The sequence below is a fragment of the Phascolarctos cinereus genome, unplaced genomic scaffold (genome assembly GCF_003287225.1).
Source record: "Phascolarctos cinereus isolate Bilbo 61053 unplaced genomic scaffold, phaCin_HiC Scaffold_726;HRSCAF=1367, whole genome shotgun sequence".
NCBI classification, from domain to species: domain Eukaryota; kingdom Metazoa; phylum Chordata; class Mammalia; order Diprotodontia; family Phascolarctidae; genus Phascolarctos; species Phascolarctos cinereus.
The window spans coordinates 185,563,402-185,586,138 of NW_027556098.1; the positions used below are offsets into that span (position 1 = coordinate 185,563,402).

Sequence of the window (22,737 nt, forward strand, 5' to 3'; positions counted from 1 at the left end):
CAATTTCATAATCAAGAACTATGAAATTTTTTATCTAACCATTGCCTCTTATCATTCCATCTCCTCTGTGTATTTACTTCTCCTTAACTCATTATTCATCCTCACCATGTTCTCTAGTTCCTCCACTGCTCATTACTTTTCCAGGCCATCCCCCCGGTCTGGCTTCATTCTCCTCTCTTCTCAATATCTACCCTATTGTCAATCAGTTCTCTCCTCTTTTACTACAGTCTCTGATTTAAAAAAAAAAAGTGGCCTTTCCTCTTTCCAAGGCCAAGTCCTCTACATTTCTGCTAAATCATAACCCTTGATTTTCTCTGGCAGATTGCCTTCACAATCATTTCTTCTTGTGCCCTCTAACTACCAGCAAACCCAAGGGCTCCATCCTGGGCCTTCTTATCTTAATATACTTCGTCCTGGTGACCTCCTGGGTTTAATTAACTATGCTGATGGCTTCAAATCTACATATTCCGTCTTAATCTCTCCCTTGATTTCTAGTATTGCATCTCCAACTGTCTCAAGATGTCAAGATAGATGTCTCACAATCAGTATGTTCAAAGAGGAAAGCATTTTTTTTCCCAAAAATCCATCCCTCTTTTGGACTTCCTTATTTCTATCAAGGAAACCAACATCCAGTCGCCTGGGCTTAGAACTGTGGCGTCATCTTTAACTTTTAACTCTCTTATTCCACATATCTAATCAGTAGGTAAATCTCATCATTTCTACCTCTACAACATCTCTAGAATTTGTTCCATTCTCTAACCACACTGATACTACCTTAGTATAGGCCTTCATCATGTCTTGCCTTCAACTATTGTAACAGACTCCTAATTGTTCTTCAAGCCTCAAATCGCTCACCTCTACAATCTATAAAGTACAGTTGGGACCATTGCCCAATAAACTCCAGCACCTATAGGATCAGATGCAGGGTTAAAACTCAAAGCTGCACTAAGATTTTTGGGGGCACACAGTATAACCTTATCTTTTTTGGAATTAAAGATTTTCACTGCCTAGCTTCAGCTCACCTTTCCAGAGAGAGAGAGAGAGAGAGAGAGAGAGAGAGAGAGAGATTCCCTATGCTTACTCTATGGTCCAGACAAACTGGCCTTTTAATCAAATTAACTAGTGATTTATTTATTTTATTGTGGGTTTTTTTTCCCCCATAAAACCATCTCCTAGTTCAATGGATTTTTTACTTTCAATCTCTCCTTTGATTTTCAAGATTTCTATTTTGGTGTTTAATTGGGGATATTTAATTTGTTCTTCTTCTAGTTTCTTTTTAGTTAAAGACTCAGTTTATTGATCTGGTCTTTCTTTTATTGATATAAACGTTTAGAGATATAAAATGTCCCCTAAGTATTGCTTTGGTTGCATCTCACAAATTTTGGTGTGTTGTCTCATTATTGTCATCATCTTTAGTGAAATTGTTCCTATAATTTCTTCTTCAATTCATTCTTTAGGATTAGATTGTTTAGTTTCCAATTAATTTTAATATATGCTTCCAAGGACCTCTATTGAATGAAAATTTTATTGTGTTATGGTCTGAAAAGGATGCATTTAATATTTCTGCTTTTCTGCATTTGGTTGTGAGATTTTTATGTCCTAATACATGGTCAGTTTTTGTGAAGGTGCCATGCATAGTGGAGAAAAAAAGATGTATTTCTTTTTATTCCCATTCAGTTTGCTCCAGAGGTCTATTATATCTAACTTATCTAAAATTCTATTTATCTCCTTAACTTTGTTCTTATTTATTTTATAATTAGATTTATCTGATTCTGAGAGGGGCTAGCTCTGGAGGCCTGTAAGTTTTCAGTGCTTCCAAAGTGGTGTGATCTGGGGAGAGGCGTGGTCACATTTCTGCTCTGGTCCTTACCCAGGTAGGGCCCCTGCTCTTTCAGAACCATAACTATTCTCCTCCCTGGAATTGTGACTCACATCCAGGTAGGATCCCTGCTCCCTTGCCATCAAAGGTACTCTTCTCTGTCCTGGAACTGCAACCCAGAATTGGGTAATGGGCAATGGAGTTGCCAAATAGCACAGGGTCCTGCAGTCAGTGCTAGCACAGTGGTCCCCTGGAATCTCTTTCTGACCAGGCATTCAACCCTTTTACCATCTCTGGATGAGAGCTCTCAGTACCATTGCTACTGCTGTTGGTGCTGCCACCTACATACTAGCCTTTTAAAACAGGCTGTTCCTTACAAACAACATTCCATCTCTTCTGCCCAGGCATCAGCTCAAGTGCCGCCTTCTACACAAAACTTTTCCTCATTCCCCAACTTGGCATACACCCAGTACCTTGTATTTATTTTTATGTTCATTTTTTACTGCCAAAGATTATTCCATGCCAGAGAGAATAAAATAAAATAAGACTTCAGGAGCTCAGTCTTCGGTCCAACATATGTTAAGCATGATGCCAGCCACCCTAAGTAGTGGTCCTATCCTTTCCTTAATTCTATTTTCCCTAACATAGCTTTAAAACCCCCTTATTGCTCCTAGCTTTACTTAGCAATCTCAATTCGTTCTGAACTTTAGTGTTCCTGACACTTCTTATAACATCAGGTCAAACTTACTTATTCACTCTCTATTACCTGCCTTAGTTTCTGTATTCTGTATAAGTCTTTAAAAAAACTAAAGTAATTGATAATTTCCTAGTCTTCCATGCCAGTCACATTAGACAATTCTTCCTTTTCTTTTCCATTGATAATTTTTCAACTTCTGTCTTCAGACATTCATTCTGGGGAGGGTATCATCTCTCTTGGTCTGACTATGTTAGGATCCTACCTGTTATTGATACCTTCCCTAAATCCATTGAAGTCAGTTCTTCCAAAATGTAGGGTCCATGTCAAATTATTCATCCAATGTCCAGTTTTCCTCTGCTCTAAATTAAAAGATGGAGCGGTTACTTTTCCCCAAGTTTCCATCATTTCCAGACAACTAGGTGGCATAATAGATAGAGTACTGGACTTGGAGTTAGGAAGAACTGAGTTCCAATCCTGATTTAATCACTTATCTATTGTGTGATCCTTGACAAGTCACTAAACCTCTCTTAGCTTCAGTTTTCTCATCTGTAAAATGGGGATAATAATAATAATAATATCTATCTCACAGGGCTGTTGTGAGGATCGATGAGATAATATGTGTAAAGTGCTTTGAAAACCTTAAACCACCATACTAGCTATTATTATTATGCTTGGTATTAGCTCTTCTGCTTGTGTGCAGAGATGAGATAATTAAATTTCTTTCATATAATATCATGCCTCTGTGGCGGGCTTGTGATATGTTTCTTAGACACTTCATCTATTTCATCTTTCTGCTCGGGTTGTCTATAGTCTACTCCAAAATCAATATAATTTGTTCTTGATTTGCTTAGTCTTCACCCAGGGGTTCTTAATCTGGGGTCTTTGAACTTTGAAAAAATATTTTAATGACGGTCTTTCAATAGAATTTATTTCCTTTGAAATCATACGTCTTTTATTTTATGCTAAAAAAAAATATTCTGGGAAAGGGTCCATAGGCTTCACCAGACTGCTAGAAGGGACCGTGACACATATACACAGACACAAAAGGTCAGACTTCCTGCACCAAAAGCCCTCTCTCCCTGGTTCCTGCATCTCCTCATGTAAGATTTTAATTTTCAGTGCTACTCCACAACCATTTACTTATTTTGTTTCTTTTGATTAACATATACCCTTCCAGTGCAATATTCTAGTTACAGGGTATCATTCTACCATTTCAATGATATCCATGAGGTCAAATATGTCACCTCACATTAGGCTCTCTAGTACACATTGTTTGCTATACTTTCAGCTTTTGCACACAGATACTTAAGGCTCCTTTCTAAGACGTTTTCTCTTGTTAATTTCTGGAAGCTCATATTGCTTTTCTTTCGTCAGTACAGCTTCTCACTGGCATATCTAGCTTAATGCATAGACATACTTTTCTCCCTCTCCTGCCATTTTCAATTTAAAGTCATTTTAACTAAAGGTAAGACTGAAGGCAAATGCATTTTTACCAGGCCTTGTTAGACACATATCCTCTATCCTTGGCAAGAAGTTTGTCTTTCACATATTTTAAGCCATGACCCAGAAGGCTAAATACTATTCTCAGACATATTTTTTTAAAGTAACTGCTGACTTCCCAAATCTACAGTGCAACAATCTCGTCAGTGATGTGGTCGTCAAAAAAAGCTAATGTAATCTTGGGCTGCTACATCGAGAGATAGTTTCCAGGAATAATGAGGTAATATTCTCAGTGTACTCTACCCACCACAGATACCGTGGGGAATATTGTGTTCAGTTCTGGGTGCCACATTTTTAGGAAGAAATGTATTTTTTATAAGATAAAGTTACAGAAGAGAGGAACCAAGATGGTGAAGGACCTTGAGTTCATTATTTATAAAGATCATTTGAAAAATATGGGGATGTTTAGCCTGGAGAAGAGAAGACTCAGGAAAGACACACTAGCTTTCATCAAGTATTTTAAAGTCTGTCTTGTGTTATTATTAAATATACTCTATTTGGCCCTGAAGAGCCAGACCAGAAGCACTAGGTGAAAGTGTCAAAGAGATAAATTTAGGCTTGGTGTGTAGAAAAACTTTTTTTTTGGTGAGGCAATTGGGGTTAAGTAACTTGCTCAGAGTCACACAGCTAGTGAGTGTTATGTGTCTGAGGCCAGATTTGAACTCCAGGTCCTCCTGACTGCAGGGCCGGTGCTCTATCCACTGTGCCACCTAGCTGCCCCTTGAAAAACTTTAAAACCATTAGAGCTAGCTAAAAGTGGAATGGCTTGCCTTAAGGAGTGGTATCTCCTTTCCTTGAAATTCTTCAGGCAGAAATTAGATGATCACTTGTCACATATGTGATGTGTCTGGCATATAGCATGTACTTAATAAATATTTATTTATTGACTGATTTCTTTCTGGTATGAATTAAATTAGATGGCCACTGAAGTTCCTTCCAACTCTAAAATTCTGTGATTCTGTAGTTCTGCAAAATCTTTGCCTTTAGTTGGCAACAGTGAGGAAAACACCACTATGTTTCTGAGGTTTCCCTTTTTTTTTGCCCAAGACTTTATTATCTCCAGAAATGCTTTCTACCAAATGCTTTCTGTCAGATTACACTCTCATTTATGCCTTCATGAATCAATAGAAGTGGATAATAATTATCTGGTATGATTTTATCAAAAGTCAAATTTCTGTAAAAGAAGTATTGGTTAGATTCTTGGTTACATCCTGAATACATGATCTGGAAAGATAACAGACCTCTCTTTTGCTGTTATAAGATCAACAAATAAACGCTTCAGTAATCCTCAGTAGAGAGACCCTAGTACCCTCTCTGCCCATTGGCAAATCTTCCTCTTACTCTTATCTGATGATCTCTCATCTGTTAGCAAGTGTGGATCCCATCTTTCCTAGGAAGATAATAATTTGCTTCTTCCTTAGGGAATCAATCTCCTTTCTCCCATAGAAAAGCTTTTTATTCTAGTCTATCCCGTATCTGACTTATGGTGTCTCTATTTTCCTCTGATCAATCTTTACACAAGTCTAACTTCCCTTTTAAAACCAAGCCTATTACTTGGGTGTGTGAGCTAAGCCATGAACTGGAGGTGATGCCAGAAAAAAGGGCAATAAGGATGTAGCACATGCAGAATTCTCCCCCTGTCTTGGGAATTATCAAGAAGACATCCTAGGGCATACCTATGCACACCCTCTACATTTAGTCCTGTTATGTTTTCCTAGCCAAACTACTCTAGACAGTCAAAATTGACCACTTCAAAGCCTCTAGTGCTTTTCAGGTGTAGTACATTTTTTTCCATTTTTGTTCTTGTATCCTTTTGTCTTTGTATCTTCTTATGTGTTATCTTCCCTCATTAGAATGTAGGGACTATCTTTTAGCTTGTGTTTTTATTTCCAGCGTTTAACATAGTGTCTGGCACAGAGTAAGCACTTGATAAATGCACATTGAGTGGAATTGATTTACTTTAGGAAATCATGAGTTCAGGACCAGCTTTTTGTCTCAGCTAAAGTTCTGTTCCAGGAAAAATGAAAATGGTCAGCTTTGGACAGAATTCAAATAATCACATTCATTTGTGCTAAATACAAGCAGGCCTTGACTACCACACAGTGGCAGGTTTTTGGACCATATGCTTTAACCTAAACGTATTGTAGGTCTTTCCAGGAAACATAACAGATGGGCAGAAAGTACGGAGTGACTAAAAGGATTATGTTGAGTGAATAACTGTTGTAGTAATAGAAGAAACATGAAATATTGAGTCCTTCATGGAGGACTAAAGACTGTCCAGTTCCTGGAAATAGAAACCTAGTGAAAGGAGAAATAAAATGTTGATCAATTGCCAAAATTGATACCTGTATTTCCCTCAGATTTCTGTTTTTGGCTAAAATTATTCAATTTGTTGATTTTTTGAGAAACCAGGAACTTATTTTTAGGTTCTTCTTTTGGGAATATAGGATTTTTCATCATTTTATTACTATTGTCAAAATTCTAGTTAAATTTCACTTGTTTATAGTTACTTGTTAAATTGATTAATATCCTGCCCCACTTTATTCACAAGGACTCATTCATTAGCACGTAAATTTCCCTGAGACTGCTGGCCTGATTAGGTTTTGGACATCTCAATGTAAAATGCTTATAAAAGGGCCATTTGGTGCCATCTGGACTGTTTGATTTGTGATGCCATAATTATCAACTAGAAATAAGATTGAAATTATAGATTTTAAAAGTTGTTAACTTTCCATAGGATGTATTACCTGATGTATTAAAAGAAAATACACATGTATTTTTAATTTGCTACCATCTCTAGAGACATGAAAGCTCAATGCTCATCTTATCTACTGCCAGTTCAAGCTCTTAAAGAATTTTTAACATCTTTCTAGATGAGAATTCAGTTTAATTTAAGTATTTATTGAGTGCCTACTCTGTGCAAGATACTGTTTGCAAAGTGCTAACATCAAAAAAGAAAAAGTCTCTTTCACCAAGAAATTTACACTGGATACACTGAAGAATGGTAATTTGAGGTGTGAGATAGTACTTTCAATGTCATGGATCAGGGAAGGTTACTTTGAAGAGATGGCACCTGAGCTGAATATTGAAGTAAGATAGGACTGTGGCAGACAGGCATGATTAAATACATTTCAGGAATGGGGAACAGCTTTTGAGAATGTATGGAGAAGGAAGGTACAAAGTCAAGTTTGGCAAAGAGCTTGTAGTTCAGTTTGACAGGAACATGAAATTCATGAAAGAAAGTAAAATGTTAAAGGTTGAAGAGACAGGCTGGAGTTGAATTGTGAAGTCTTAAAATGTCAGGAACGCAGCTGGTTGGAAACAAGAAGACGAGATGAGTTCAAAGCCTACCTCAGACTCACTAGCTGTGTGACCCCAGGAAAGTTACTTAACCTCTCTTGGACTCAGTGTCCTCACCTGTAAAATGGGGATAATAATAGCATCCACCTCCCAGGGTTGTTGAAAGGATTGAATGAGATAATATTTATAAAGTGCCTTGAAAACCTCCAAGCACTATTTAAATGCTTGCTGTTATTGTCTATTATTATTATTATTTTACTAGGCTTAAGAGTTTATATTATATCCTGAAGGCAATAGGGAGCAACTGAAGATTTTTAAGCAGAGGAATGACATGATCAGATAGGTGTCTTAAGGAGAATATTTTGGAAGCTACGCAGAGTATGAATTAGAGAGGGCAGAGACTGAAAGCATGGAGACCAGTTAGGAGGGTATCAGGAAAACCTTTGTGAGGGGTAATGAGGATCTGAACTAGTGTGACAATGTGAGTAGAGAGAAGGGGATTTTTATGATTTTCATTTATACTTGGCAACTAATTGGATAGGAAGATGTAAAAGTCAATGATGGTGACTGAGATTTTGCACCTGGTGACTGTGAGGACAATGGTGCTCTCAGCGTGAGGCAGATTTGTCAATGATAACAAATTATCCTAAACCAATACAGTCACAGTCTATGGGAGGAAGGTAGTAGGAGTGAGAGCAACAGGAGTGATGTAAATGGTAAACTGGCCTTCATTTTGGTTGTTTGTTTGTTTTTTAATAATTCTGTTGTGAGTTCTTTCATTTCTCTTCTTTCTACCCTTGCTAATTTTGTGGTGTGTGGGAACTTCTGTTCAACAGGAGTCCCTGAATCAACTTGATACAATAGATGCAGGGCATGGACCTTTGTCTTAAGGGTACCTTTCATGGAAGTGGCCATGTGTCCTAGCTTCTTGCCTAGAAGACAGAGAAAACTTCTCAGATTGGTCCCCAGTGACAAGGACTGCCTGTGGATGGGTGGGAGGAACTTGTAGTGGGAGTCTATAAGAACAAACTGTCAGATGACTACAATTTTCCCGTTTCTTTTTTTGTACTTTCTCTTCCTTGGACTTCCAGATGGGGGAAATTTTCTTTCCTTGGATCCCCCATCCTCATCTCCAAGAAGACAAAAGGGTCAGCTTGTATAAGAAGCCCATAGCAAGTGGCCTGAGGAGAGATTTCCTGACTATTTTCTGCCTTTCTCTTTCCTTTTCTAAACACAGGTAAGAGACTGACTAGAGATCTTGATGGTATTTCTAGCCTTTGGGGTCACCTGATGGGTAATCTTATCTTCAAGGGTTCTGAAGTTCAAAAGTTTCTGGGTTTGAGATTTGGACACTAGAGAGAAATTTCTTAATGAGGAGTAAATCCTTTATGGGGAGCTAGGTGGAACTAAAGCACGAAGCCTCAAGTCAGGAAGAGTCATCTTCTTGAGTTCAAATATGGCCTCAGACACTTCTAAATTGTGTGACCCTGGGCAAGTCATTTAATCTTGTTTGCCTCAGTTTCCTCCTCTGTAAAATAAGAAGGAGAAGGAAATGGCAAACCACTCCTTTGCCAAGAAAACCCCAAATGGGGTCAATAATAGTCAGATGTGACTGAAATGACTGAACAATAAGAAGATCCTTCACAGATCATTTTGCTGCTGAAGGACCAAAGCCATGCCATAAAGGTCCAGTTGAGCTGGACCTTGCCAGTCTTCTATGAAATTGCAATAAGTTGGGGCAGCTAGGTGGCGCAGTGGATACAGCACCGGCCCTGAAGTCAGGAGGACCTGAGTGCTTTGATTTTCAGGATTTCCAATTTGGTGTTTAATTGTGGATTTTTAATTTGTTCTCTTTTTAGTTTTTTAGTTGCATGCTCAATTCATTGGTCTCTTGTTTTTCAGTTTTATTGATGTAAGAGACTACAAATATAAATTTCCTCCTATATACTGTTTTGGGTGCATCCCATAAAATTTGGTATATTGTCTCATTGCTGTGATTCTCTTTAATAAAATTATTGTTTCTATGAATTGTTCTTTGACCCACTCATTCTTTAGGATTAGATTATTTAGTTTCCGATTAATTTTTAATCTCTTTCCACTTCCCTTTATTGAATAAAATTTTTATTGCATTATTATCTGAAAAGGATGCATTTAGTATTTCAGCCATTCTACATCTGATTGTGAGGTTTTTTTTAAGTCCTAATACAGAGTCGATTTTTGTGTAGGTGCCAAATACCACTGAAAAAAAGATACAGTCTTTTCTTTACCCAATCAATTTTCTCCAAAGGTCTATCATATCTAACTTTTCTAAAATTATATTCACCCTCTTAACTTTTTTCTTGTTTATTTTGTGGTTAGATCTATCTAGTTCTGAGAAGGGAAGGTTGAGGTCTCCCAATGGTATAGTTTTATTGTCTATTTCCTCCTGTAACTCATTTAACTTCTCCTTTAACAATTTGGATGCTATACCACTTCATACACACATGTTTAGTATTGATATTATTTTATTGTCTATGGTACCTTTTAGCAAGATATAGTTTCCTTCCTTATCTCTTTTAATTAGATCCATTTTTGCTTTTGCTTTGTCTGAGACCATGATTACTACCCCCACTTTTTTTTACTTCAGCTGAAGCATAACAAATTTTACTCCAGTCCCTTACTTTTATTCTGTGTGTCTCTCTCTGTTTTAAGTATGTTTCTTGTAAACAATATATTGTAAAATTCTGGTTTTTAATTGACTCTGCTATTTGCTTCCTTTGTTATAGGTGAGTTTACTTCATTCAAACTACAGTTATGATGACTATACATGTATTTCCTTGCGTCCTGTTTTCCCCATTTATCCTTCTCTGTCTCCTTTCACCCTTTCCTTCCTTATCAGTGTTTTGCTTCTGACCACTACCTCCCCCAATCTGACCTCCCTTCTGTCAGTCTCCTCTCCCTTTTCTTAACCACCTCCCCTCTTCCTTCCCTATATAGCAAGACAGATTTCTATACCCAACTGATTGTGTTAATTTTTCCTCTTTGAGCTATTTCCAGTGAGAATAAGGTTCAAGCAATGCCCACTGAGCCCACCCCATCATACCTTCCACTGCAGTAGGTCTTTTGCACCTCTTCGTGTGAGATAATTTACCCCATTCTACCTCTCCTTTTCTACTGTTCCCAATATAATCTTCTTTCTCACCCCTTAATTTTTTTATATCATCCCATCAAAATCACCTTATACCTTCACCATGTCTATGTATACTCCTTCTAAGTGCGCTAATAGTAATAGAGTTCTTAAGAGTTACAAGTATCATCTTCCTGTGTAGGGATGTAGAGTTTTTAACCTTATTGTATCTATTATGTTTCTCTTTCCTTTTTGCCTTTTTATGTTTCTCTTGAGTCTCGTATTTGAAAATCAAATCCTTTGTTCAGCTCTAGTCTTTTTATCAGGAATGCTTGAAAATCCTCCATTTCATTGAATGACAATTTTTCCCTTGAAGGATTATGCTCAGTTTCACTGGGTAGGTGATTCTTGATTGTAATCCTAGCTTCTTTGCCTTCCACAGGATTTTCAGTCAAATATAAACTCTTTCAGGGAAGGGACTTTTAGTTTTGCTTTTATAGTCTCAAAAATTATCACAGTGCCTTGCATGAAATAAGGGCTAAATAAATGTTTACCGAATTGAATTGTTGTCTCTGACATGTGATGTAGCAAACATTGTCTGAAGAGTTCCAGCAATGGAGAACTCAGTGTTTCTTTGAACAGCTCACTCCACTTCTAGATAGTTCTAATCATACCAAGGAAAAACCTTCCAACATTGAGCTGTAACTTTTTTCTGCAATGTCTACCTATTATTCTTAGTTCTATCATCTGGGCTCAAGCAAAATAAGTCTAATATCTCCTCTGCAAGAAAGCTCTTTAACTACAGGTTCAACTGGGATTTTTAGTGGATTGTATACCCCAAAAACAAAAATGTAAGGTCCTCAGCTGCACTGAGAGGCACAGAATGAGAGGATAATATGAGATGGGTAAAATGAGAGGGTCTTTGTTATACTCTACTTAGCTAAAATAATGTCTAGGGTATTGTGTTCAGTTCTGGGTACCACATTTTAGAAAAGACTTTGCAATACTGTAATGTATCCAAAAGAGAAAAAGGCAGCATGTGGTAGTAATCAAGACAATACCAGATTGCAGCTCAGATGATCTGCGTTTGAATATCATCTCTACCACTTAGTGGTTGAAATCTTTAAACTTATACCTGGCACTTTCCCCCCTCCCCCATATTTGAATGAGAGCCTGTTTAAGATTACCACGATAAAGGCAAATTTCAGAAGGCTATGACTATCCATTATTAAAATGAGAAAAATTGGGTTCAAAATGGAGCTTGACTCAAAAATACAAAAAAAGAGTCATTTTGACTCTTAACTCACTCTTCCTTACCAAATTATGTGACAAATTTTTATTGTTTCTGTCTCCATAACATCTCTCACATCTTCTCTCTTCTTCTTCTTCTTCTTCTTCTTCTTCTTCTTCTTCTTCTTCTTCTTCTTCTTCTTCTTCTTCTTCTTCTTCTTCTTCTTCTTCTTCTTCTTCTTCTTCTTCGTCTCTCAGCCTCTATCCTAGTTTGGGCCCTCAACAACTCTTACCTAGATTATTAAAATAGCCTCTTAACTGGTCTCCCTGCTACCACTTTCTCCTCTCACCAATCTATCCTTCCCATAGCTGAGAAACTGCTATTCTTAAACATATATTTGATCCTCTGTTCAAAAATCTCCAGTGGCTCCCTGCTGTCTTTATGTGAAAATACAGACTCCTCAGCTTGGCATTTGAAGCCTTCCATTATCAATATAGCTCTTATTTAATTTTCTTCTCATTCACATTATACCTTCATTCACTCTCCATTCTAATCAAGCAAACACCCTAGCTATTCCCTGAACACAACCATCTTCCTTCTATCGCCATCCTTTTGCCTAGGTGTTCTGCCATATCTAGAATACATTCCCCACCTTCTTCCATCTGACAAAATCTCCAGCTTCCTTCAAAACCCAGCTTAGGTGCTACTTTCTACAGGATACCTTTCCTGAGCCTCTTAATTGTTAGTGCCTTCACCTTCTTGAAATTATTTTGCATTTGCTTACTCACAGGTCCTAAATATTATGAGCTAGGAGTGTTGAGGCCTAGATGTTTAGGGGTCCTGGGACCCCAAAATCATGACATGAATCCTGTCCGAAAGAATTTGACCAAAGCCTTCTTTCAGTCAAAGACAAGGTTTATTAAAGATCAGCCATATAGGCCAGACTGAAGAAATCTGACACTGGTAAGGATGAGCTGGCATGAGGAAGTCTCATCCCGTAAATGGTGGCCAGGATGGATCTAACAGACAGCCAGTAGTTTGGGGTGACCAGAGGAGGGGCTGGGAGGAGAATCTTGAAGCTAGGGTGACTGGGGGAGGAGTTCAGGGAAGATCTTGAAGCTGGGGTAATTGGGGAAAGGGTCCAGGGAGAATCCCAATGGGAGTGTTGGGGAGGTTGAATAGGGCATCTGGGAATAGACAATGGAGAGCTAGGCTTAATTAGGGTAACAAAGAACTGGGAGATTGGGCCTAGACATATAAGGAAAGGCCAGTTGAGTGGATTATAGCCTCAGCAACCACTTGAGACTTCTTTGACCGAGTAAGTGAGTTGAAGGAAAGTTTAAGGGTTGGGCTCCCAAACTCGCATAGAATGTAAGCTCCTTAAGGGCAGGGACTGTTTCCACTTAGCACAGTGCCTTGTCTGTGTTAAGTGCTTAGTTCATTTTATTTATTATGCTATCTGTGTGACCAAGGGCAAGTCACTTCACCTCTGTGGGCCTCAGTTTGCTTATCTGTAAAAATAAGGGTTGGACTAGATGATCTAAGACTAGTTCCAGCTCTAAAACTATGTTCCTATGATTCATGCTTCTCTGTATTCATCACATACATTACTTCTTGCAGCATAATAATATTCCATTACATTCATGTACTACAATTTGTTTAGCCATTCCTCAATTGATGAGTATATACTTTGTTTCCAATTCTCAGCTGTCACAAAATTGATATAAATATTTTGGTGTATATGAGGACTTTCTTCTTATTAGTAAATGAGGCATTTAAGCAAAGGACTGATTAAGACTTGTATAATGGTGACAGGGAAATTGTAGAGGGGATTTTTTATACAGGTACCAGTTAGGTATGTGAACAACAATTAAGATACCATTAGGCAGAAACAAATGTGTAATATTATATATGCTGAATATATAATGACATATATATTAAATTTAAAAGCTGAATTTAAATGATAAAAATAAGGAGTATAACTTCTGCAACAGCAAATCCTGGCCTTGAATCTTGGCTGTGCTACTTAATTCCTGAAGTCTTGGGCAGATAATTTCATTTCAATGGGCCTCTGCTTCTTCACCTGAAACACAGTAATTTAGTCTAAAGGATACTCTAAGGGTATTTCCAAATATGCCTCATATAAGAATGGAAGGGATGGTCAAATATTCAGGTTTAGTCTAAGCGAGGAGGACCAGTTCGCCTCCTTCGAGGCCAAAGAAGAGCAGGGGAGGGATGGGTGAAAACACAGGTTTTGAAGTCATTTTGAAATCCTTTTTCCCAGTCTTTTTTTTTTTTTAATAAACCAATCCCTTTTCTTTCCATTTTTACCGGGGACGTTCAGTGCTTTTTAAGTCAACGTTTTTTCAGTCCTGAAGCATGATGTCTATAATCCAGGGGCTTAAAACCAAAACCAAAACCAAAACCGAATACCCGCCGTTTATCGGCTCTGCGGACCCTCTCGGCCCAGTGGTGTGCATCTAAGGTGAGGCTGCCTGCGGTAACCTCGGTAGCCTCGGTCAGACAGCTCGGACCGAGGCATTTCCCAATTGAACTGAAGGGTTTTAAGGCTGTGGCAGAAAAGGAATCCGGCGTGACACCTGATGGCCTCGAGTCTTTTATTAGTCTTTTACTCTCTTCTCTTTCAACCATCTCTTCTCCCTCCTCCATTTCCTCTTCCTCTTCCATCTTTACTCTCCCAGCCCCTCTGGCTTTGAACTCTACCCCCCCCCGTGGGAATTTTGAAGGAGGGGGAGGGGGCGGGAGAAAGGAAAACCCACATGCACGGGCGCACACACACACACACACACACACACACACACACACACACACACACACACACGCACGCACGCACGCACGCACACACGCACGCACACGCGCACGCACGCACGCACGCACGCACGCACGCGCACGCACACGCGCACGCACACGCACACGCACACACCCCTTCCGCGCATGCGCTCTAACGGCAGAACAGCCTCGGGGACGGGCGGGCTGGCGGGCGGGCTGGCAGGCGGACAGACCGACGGGGGTGTGGGAGCTGCGTGGGCGCATGCGCAGACGCGCTCCTCCCGCCTGGTCTCCGAGCCGGGAGTCACTGGGGTGTCCTGGTCTCCGTCAGTCAGTCGGGGGCCAGGGCTGGGGGCCGCTGCTCTCTGTGCGAAATGGTGTCGCTGGCCAAAGCCTACACGGTGACGTTTTATGGGGTTTTGGCGCTGATGGTGGCCGTCGGAATATGGGATGTTTTCTTTGGGTACGAAGAGAACAGGTGCAGCATGAGCTATATGTTCGAATATCCGGAATACCAGGTGAGTGTGGCCCCGCCCCCACCTCGGCCCCACCCCTCCCCCAGCCCCGCTTTTAGCCCCTCGCCTCCTCCTACCCCATCGCTGTGCTGTGTGACCCCTCCTTCCACGACAGGCCCATCCCTGTTTAATGGAGCTTGTTGCTAGGTACTGGCCCCTGCTTCCGCTCCTCGACCCCTCCCCAATGTTTCCCCTGCTCCTTGCCTCACGATAGTATCCGGTTCCCAAGCCCTGGATTCTTTTTGGCCCTACAGAACGCCCCCCACCCATTCAAACGTTACCCTAATGTCTCCTGCCCCCCCAACAGGTGCCTGCCGATACCTCGTTATTTTAACTCCCCCTCCCCCCAGTATCACGCGTGACAGTTTTCCCTTTTCTGTAACCTTGCATAAAATGCTGCATAGAGGAAGGGAGTGTGAGTGTAGGTGATCTCAAGGCTGCCGGTTGAAGGCATTGTTTTCCTTCTTTGCAGAAACTGTTCTGTGGGATTTGATGCATGACTGAATGTGGGGAGAGGAGGAATATGTTTCTCTTTTGAAGCTGTTTGCACAAATATATCTTATAAGCTACGTCTCTTTTCGTATTTGTGTGTGCTAGTACATTATTAACAATCCTGATCTGTTACCAGTTGCATGCACCACCTGTTCCGCAGTGTTATTCTACTCAATTCAAACATTTAAGTGCCTACTATGTGCAAAAATAGGTGGAGCTACAGTGTAAAAGGGACCAGTCTTTTCCTTTAATGTGCTTACAACAAAGGCCTTGCCTTGCTTATATCAATTTAGCCACGCCCCCTTCCTCTTCAAGGTATGTGTTGACCTCAATTTTCTCACCAATATGGTGTTCTGGAGCATGGGCTTATTCTTTACAGAAAATGGTTCACTGCTTCAGTGTTAAAATGATGGCACTCTCCTACCTAATTAATCTGTAATCTTTATCCAAAATATGTTTAGCTTTAATTGTGATAATGTAGCCGAAAGAGCATTAGATTTGGAGTCCAAAAACCTAGGTTCTTATCTCTATTTCTTATATTACCTTTGTGACCTTGGGTAAGTCAAAGTCAAAGGTTACTTTCTGTAGTTCTCTTAATTATGTAAAAAAGGAGTTGCACTAGATGATGATCTTTTCTGGTGCTTCCATTGTACAATAATAACTCCTGTAATAATTCCAAGAAAAACACCTCCATATGGCTTCTAAAACTATATTTTGGTAAATCAGGGAGGAATGTAGTACCACACATACTCAGTGAAATGTCACGGGAAAGTAGTATGTTTCTGCTATATGCTTTACTACTACTGTTTACAATTCTATGCTATTCCATCTGAAGTGGTGATCTGTTTTCTAAGGACTAAATTCGTGGAAATTTACATATGGCTGTATTTTTGAGTATGCTTGCTAACCAGGGTTTTGAATTAGTAACTGGCAAAAGAAATGAAATGGAAACATTTAATGATAAATTTTGCTTGGCCTGAGAGGGCAGAACAAGGAATAAAAAGTAGAATGTGCAAAGAGCAAATTTAGGTTTGATTACAGAAATTTGAAATACTGGCGTTTTAAGGTTGCTTTTTACATTTTACCAGTTATTTAAATGGTTCTGCTTTATTTTGTCTAACTCAAGGGTTTTTAGATTTTTGTGTGTGTATGTAATAGATACCTTTGACAGTCTGGTGGATTCTATGGAGCCCTTTTCAAAATAATGTTTTAAAATGCATAAAGAAAATTAATTTTGTTGAAATACAGTTATTAAAATATTTTTAAACAAGTTTAAAGACTCCAGTTTAATAACTTTTGCTCTATTTGAATATTACTTCCTTTCCATTTTGTATCACTTAATAATTAGGAAGATCTCAATAGGCTAAATTAGGTTACCTTGATTATATATGATATGAATTTGGTTTAAATTATATTACTGTAGAACAGTGGTAGTTTCCATTTATTTTTGTACTACAAACAATAAATGAAGGTATTTCAGTTGTAATAATAGTAGTAAGCAATCACTGTTTCACAGAATCACAGAATTTTGGAATTGGAAGGGCCCTCAATGACCATTTAGTCCAGTCCATAATTGGAAAAGAATCCTATCCTATAATGTATCTAACATGTGGTTATTTAAACTTTACTTGAAGACCCTTCTTGTAATGAGGAACTCATTATTTCCTGAGGAAGCTCATTCCATATTTTGTTCATTTTCCTCATTATTAGACCTAAATTTGTTCTTTACACATTCTACTTTTTATTACTTGTTCTGCCCTGTTGGGCCAAGCAGAACAAGTACCAACCCACTTGCGTATTATATAGACTCTCTGATACTTTAAGACATTGATCATGTATCTTCCTCTTACCCCTAAACTTCTATTTTCATAGTTATACTCCAGATCCTTCAACTTGTTCTCTTTTAGCATGAATTTGAGTCCCTTCATCATCTTAATTATTCTCATCTAGATATGTTCCAGCTTATCAATTTCTATCTTGAAATGTGGTGCCCTGAACAGAAAACAGTACTCCAGACTTGCTTTGACAGACCAGAGTACAATCCTTATTTCTGGAATGTGTTCTTTTTTTAATGTAACCCAAAATGGAGTTAATTTTTTTGCTTGCCGTGTCACACTCTTGACTCAAATTGAGTTTATACTCTTGTTATTCATTGTTTTCAAAGGGGATCAATGACACACATCATGGGTGATATCTTGACTTGTGTGTGAATTGGATTTAAGTGAGGCAAAGTTGCACAAAGTCACCAGCCTTACTTTTCCTGAGTCATCAAAATCCAGTGGCCAGACAAGTCAACACTATTGGCAATGAATGACCCAGGATACAGGGGATAATCTTGGTGTCTTTGATGCCTGACAAGGCTCTAAGTGCTTTGTTAGCACTGCTTCAGCTGCCTGGATGGCTGTTGGAACAAATTGTCCTCATCTCATTCTGCCCAGGAATGTCTACACATGCTTGGAATAGACATCCCCCTAACTCGTGGACAAGTTTAAGGCCTATTGGTTATCCTCAGCCTGATTTAGCCTGTCTGTGAGATGTTTTACTGGGGTGTGGCCTCTGAGCATCTTCTTGGAACCACAGGTGAAAACTTCTTCAGACAAACTACTTTCCAACCATGTCTTCCCAGTGTTTGTTGTTCTTGTAAAGTCATTTTTTTTTTAGCTCAAGGGTAAGACTTTATGTCTAGTAAGTTTCATTGTATTATGTTTGACTGCTGTTGTAGCTTCTTAAATATTTTTTGGATCATGACAGTTTCACCCAGTGTCATCTGCCAATTTGATAAGCATTAATCAGAGTCATTGATAAAAATTTTTGGAAGCATGGAATTAAGCCTAGGGCTCTGTGGTACACCATTGGAGGTCTCCTTCTATAGCTGACTTTGACCTATTAATCATTAGACTTTTTGGATTTGGATCTTTGGATTTAGCCATCTAGCCAGTTTTGACTTCATTTGTTGTTTAGCCTAAAGCTCTATATTTTTCACAGGGACAGCATCAAAGACTTTGTCAAATGTTTTGTAAACAATGTGTATAGCATTTCTTTGCTATAAAAGTTTAGTAATCCTGTTTGAAAAAAAGAATAAGGTTAGTTTGGTTAGCTTGACTCTTTCCAAATGATCTAGAATTTTTTTCAGGAATTAAATCAAACTCATTGATCTATAGTTTGCAAATATCCTTTCTCCTTGTTTGCAAATTGGGTTAATATTTGTCTTTTTGCAGTCTCAGATTGCATTCTTCCCATTATTCCCTCTTTAATTCTTCAGGATAAATGTTATTTACTGTATTAGTCATTATTTATTAAAGCATTTATTAAAGGCCTACTATGTACCAGGCACTTCTACATTTTATTTACATCAGTGCTTATTAGGGATATTTGTATCATGGAAAGAGATAGAAATGATATCTTATTTTTCATTATTATTATTATTATTGCTAACAGTTGGTGTAATATTAGAATTAATTGATAGAATTCACTTGTGATTCCATCTGGTCCTAGAGTTTTTTTCCTTTGTGAGTTCATTTATTATTTATTCAGTTTATTTTTCTCAGTTGGGTTATTTAAATCATCTATTTCTTCACCTGTTAATTTGGGTATTTTCTATTTTGTAAGTATTTTTCAGTTTAGTTAGCATGTAATTGGGCAAAAGAATTTCTCATAATTTCATTTGGATATTCTTTAGGGTTTTTTTTTCATTTCTGATACTATCAATTTGGTTTTCCTCTCTTTTTTTAATCAAATTAGTTAATCTCATCTATTTTATTTTTAAAAACTAGTTCCTATTTTTATTCATCAATTCAATGGTCATTGTTAATTAGTTGGGGATTTTTGATTTGTTGATCAAGTTGTTTTAAAAGTGTGCCTCATCATTGATTTGTTCTTTTTCTTATTGATGAAAGTATTTAGAAATATAAATTTTATCCTTATAATTGCTTTAGCTGCATTCCATAAGTTTTGGTATATTGTCTTATTGTTGCCATTGCCTTTGATGAAATTTTCTTTTGTTTCTGTAATTTATTAGGTCTTCAGTTACCTTAAAATTTTTCTTTAAGGGCCCTTTATTGAATAGAATTTTTGTTGCATTATGGTCAATAAATAATGTGTATAATTTTTTTTTACATTTCGGTGAGGTTTTTATGCCTTAGTATAGTCAGTTTTTGTAAAGGTGCCACATGTAGCTTAGAAATATATATTACAGTCCCCCACTATTATAGATTTACTGTCTGTTTCTCCCCAGTTCAGTTAACTTTTCCTTTTGGTATTTAGCTACTATGTTATCAGATACATGTATATTAAGTGTTCATATTGATTCATTATCTATTGTGCCCTTCAGCATACTGTAATTTCCTTGCCTGTTTTTATCTCATCTCTATTTACTGTAGCCATATCTAACATCATTATTGCTACTCTTCCTTTTTTGAGTCCAGCTGAAGTATGATAGATTTTGCTCCTGCCCTTCATTTTAACACTGTTTGAGTCTTTGTGTTTCAAGTCTGTTTTTTGTAAATAACATAGTGTCAGATTCAGCTTTCTAATCCATGCTGCCACTATTCCATTTTGTGGCTGAGTCCATGCTATTTGCACTCACAGTTTTGTTTTTTAATTGCATTTTTCCCTATTCTGTCTTCTTGCATTTTTTTCTTCTCTTTAATTCTTCCTCCCTATTTACAAATAAGAAGATGATAGAATGAGAGAATTTACCTGATATTCATGATCTTCTAAATGAAATAACTTACTTCCTTTCTGTTATAGCTCTTTTTTCCCTCCTTATCCTTCCCCTCATTTCAGGGGTTTTTTTTTTACTTTCTCTTCTTTTTCTTTTAATTAACACATTCTTTCCTCCAGTATTCAAGATAGTTTTGCTTATGACTATTCCCTTCCCTTTCCTTCTCCCCCTCTTAATCTTCTCTCTTTTTCTCTAATTCAAATGAAAGTGAGATTCATGGGATACTCATTTTCCCTAGTTCTTTCTTCATAGCTATATAATCTTCATCTTACGTACCTCTTTTATGCAATAGTAATTTCCCTCCCCTAATTGCTGTTTTCCTACCTATCATTACCTCCTGGTCCCCTGTCCCTTTTATTTTCATCTTTTTCTAAGATCATTAAAAAAGAACAAAACTACTTATAGATCCTTTGTCATTTTTATCTTTCTCTCCGATCCTTAAAAATGCTAGGCTTACAAGGAAACATTTATCTCCTTATTAACATATAAACAGTTATCCTCACATATTCTTGTTCAGTTATATGATTATGTATACTTTACTATGTTTTCTTAGCACCTGCATTTCCATTGCAAAGTATCTACCGAGTTCTGGCCTTTTTATGAGGAATGCCTGGAAATCCCCTGTTTCATTAAAGGTCTCATTTCTACCCTGCTGTAAAATAGTAACACCAGATAGGTTCCTCTTGGTTATAAGTATTTATTTCCTGAATTTTGTAATATATTACAAGCTCTCTTCTCCTTTGGAGTTGCAGCTGCTGGGTCTTGTGTAATCCCTGTTGTGGTTCCTTAGAATATGAACTCCTTCTTGGCCACTTGTAATATTTTTTGTCTTTGACCTAGAAGCTTTGGATTTTCGTTGTGAAGTCCCGAGGAATTTTCATTTTGGGGTTTCTTTTTGAAGGTGACCAGTAGATTGTTTTTGTTTTCACTTTAACCTTTGATTCTAATAGTTCTGAATAGTTTTCATTTTTAATTTCCTTAACTGTGGTATCTAGACTTTTTTTCTGATTATAATTTTCAGACAGTTCAATTACTCTTCCTTTCTCTCTTTGATATTTTTCCCAAGTCAGTTGTTTTTGATATTGTTCTTAGATTTTTCTTCTATTTTTTTCATTTTTTCATTTTGTTTGGATATTACATTATTTAGTCATTACTTTCTACCTGGTCTATTCTCATTTTCAGGGAATTTAGTTTTTGAGTGAGGTATTCTGCTATTCTTTTCTAAGATATCAGTTTTCTTTGCCAAGTAAATGCTATTTATCCAAACCCAAGAGCAATCATTATACATAATGAAGAAAAGCTAGAAGCTTTACCAGTAAGATTGGGAGTAAAGCAAAAGATGCTCATTATCAGCACTGCTGTTTATCATAGTTCTAGAAATGTCTGTAGGAATAAGAAAAAAGAAATTGAGAGAATAAGCATAGAAGAGGAGACAAAATTATTGATTTTTGTAGGTGATGCAGTGTTTTACATAGAAAACTCTAGAGAGTCAACCAAAACTTAATTAAAAAGTTAATAACTTTAGCAAAATTGTGGGTTACAATATAAATGCAAATAAAACATAACTGTTCCTGTATATAATCAAGAAAACTCAGTAGGAAGCGCCAGAATGAGAAAATCTATTCAAAATATCAACAGAAGCAATAAAATATCAGGGAACATGACTGCCAGGATTCACTTGGGACTGGCTATAAAAAGGAATCTAGCCATTTACCCTTTGGAGAAATAAAGAGATCTAAATAATTGGTGAAATATTAATTACTTATGGGTAAGTCTGTAAGTTTTGAAATGCCAGTACTACCTAAATTCTCAAATCTACCTCTCCTGTCCCAATCTCTCTGCTGACCTACAATCTCACATCTTCCAATGCCTTTCAGACATTTTGAAATGCATATCCAGTATACATCTAAAATTCAGTATATCTAAAAGAGAATTCATTATTTTTCTCCCTATCTTCTCCCCTTCTTATCATTCCCTGTTACTATAGAGAACATTATTATGCTCTCAGTCTTTCAAACTTGCAACTTAGAAATTGTCCTGGATTCCTCACTATCTCCCTATGTCCAAGTTGTTGCCCACATCTATCAGTTTCACCTTTGCAACATCTCTTGAATATGCCTCCTTTTCTCCTCTGACACTACCACCACTCTCTCTGGTATAGGTCCTTATGACTTCATGCCTGGATTATTGTAGTTGCCTGCTGGAGAGTCTGCCTGCCTCAAGTAATCCCCACTCCAATCCATTCTCCATTCAGCTACTTACTAAAGTGATTTTCCTAAAATGGAGATCTGATCATGTTACCCTTCTACTCACTAAACTCTAATGGCTTCCTTTTGCCTCCAGAATAACTATGAAATGGTCTGTTTGACATTCTAAGCCCTTTATAACTTAGCCCCGTCCTACCTTTCCAGTCTTCTTATACTTTACTCCCCTTCATACACTCTTCAATCAAGTGACAATGGCCTCCTTGCTGTTCTGCAGATAAGACTTTCCATCTCTTGGCTCCAGCTATTCTCTCTGGCTGTCCCTTGTACCTGGAATGCTTTCCCTCCTATACTCAGACT

The 22,737-nt window shown here is 37.8% G+C and overlaps 1 protein-coding gene across 1 annotated transcript in view; it reads left to right on the plus strand.

Moving 5' to 3' along the window:
* The first annotated feature begins 14,660 nt into the window (after window positions 1-14,660).
* The window catches only part of PGAP1 (post-GPI attachment to proteins inositol deacylase 1), a 98,943-nt gene continuing 90,866 nt past the window's right edge, over window positions 14,661-22,737 (plus strand). The window contains exon 1 of the mRNA XM_020993603.2: window positions 14,661-14,961. Coding sequence (XP_020849262.1) covers window positions 14,818-14,961 — 144 coding nt within the window. The 5' untranslated portion in view covers window positions 14,661-14,817. The remainder of the gene's footprint in view (window positions 14,962-22,737) is intronic.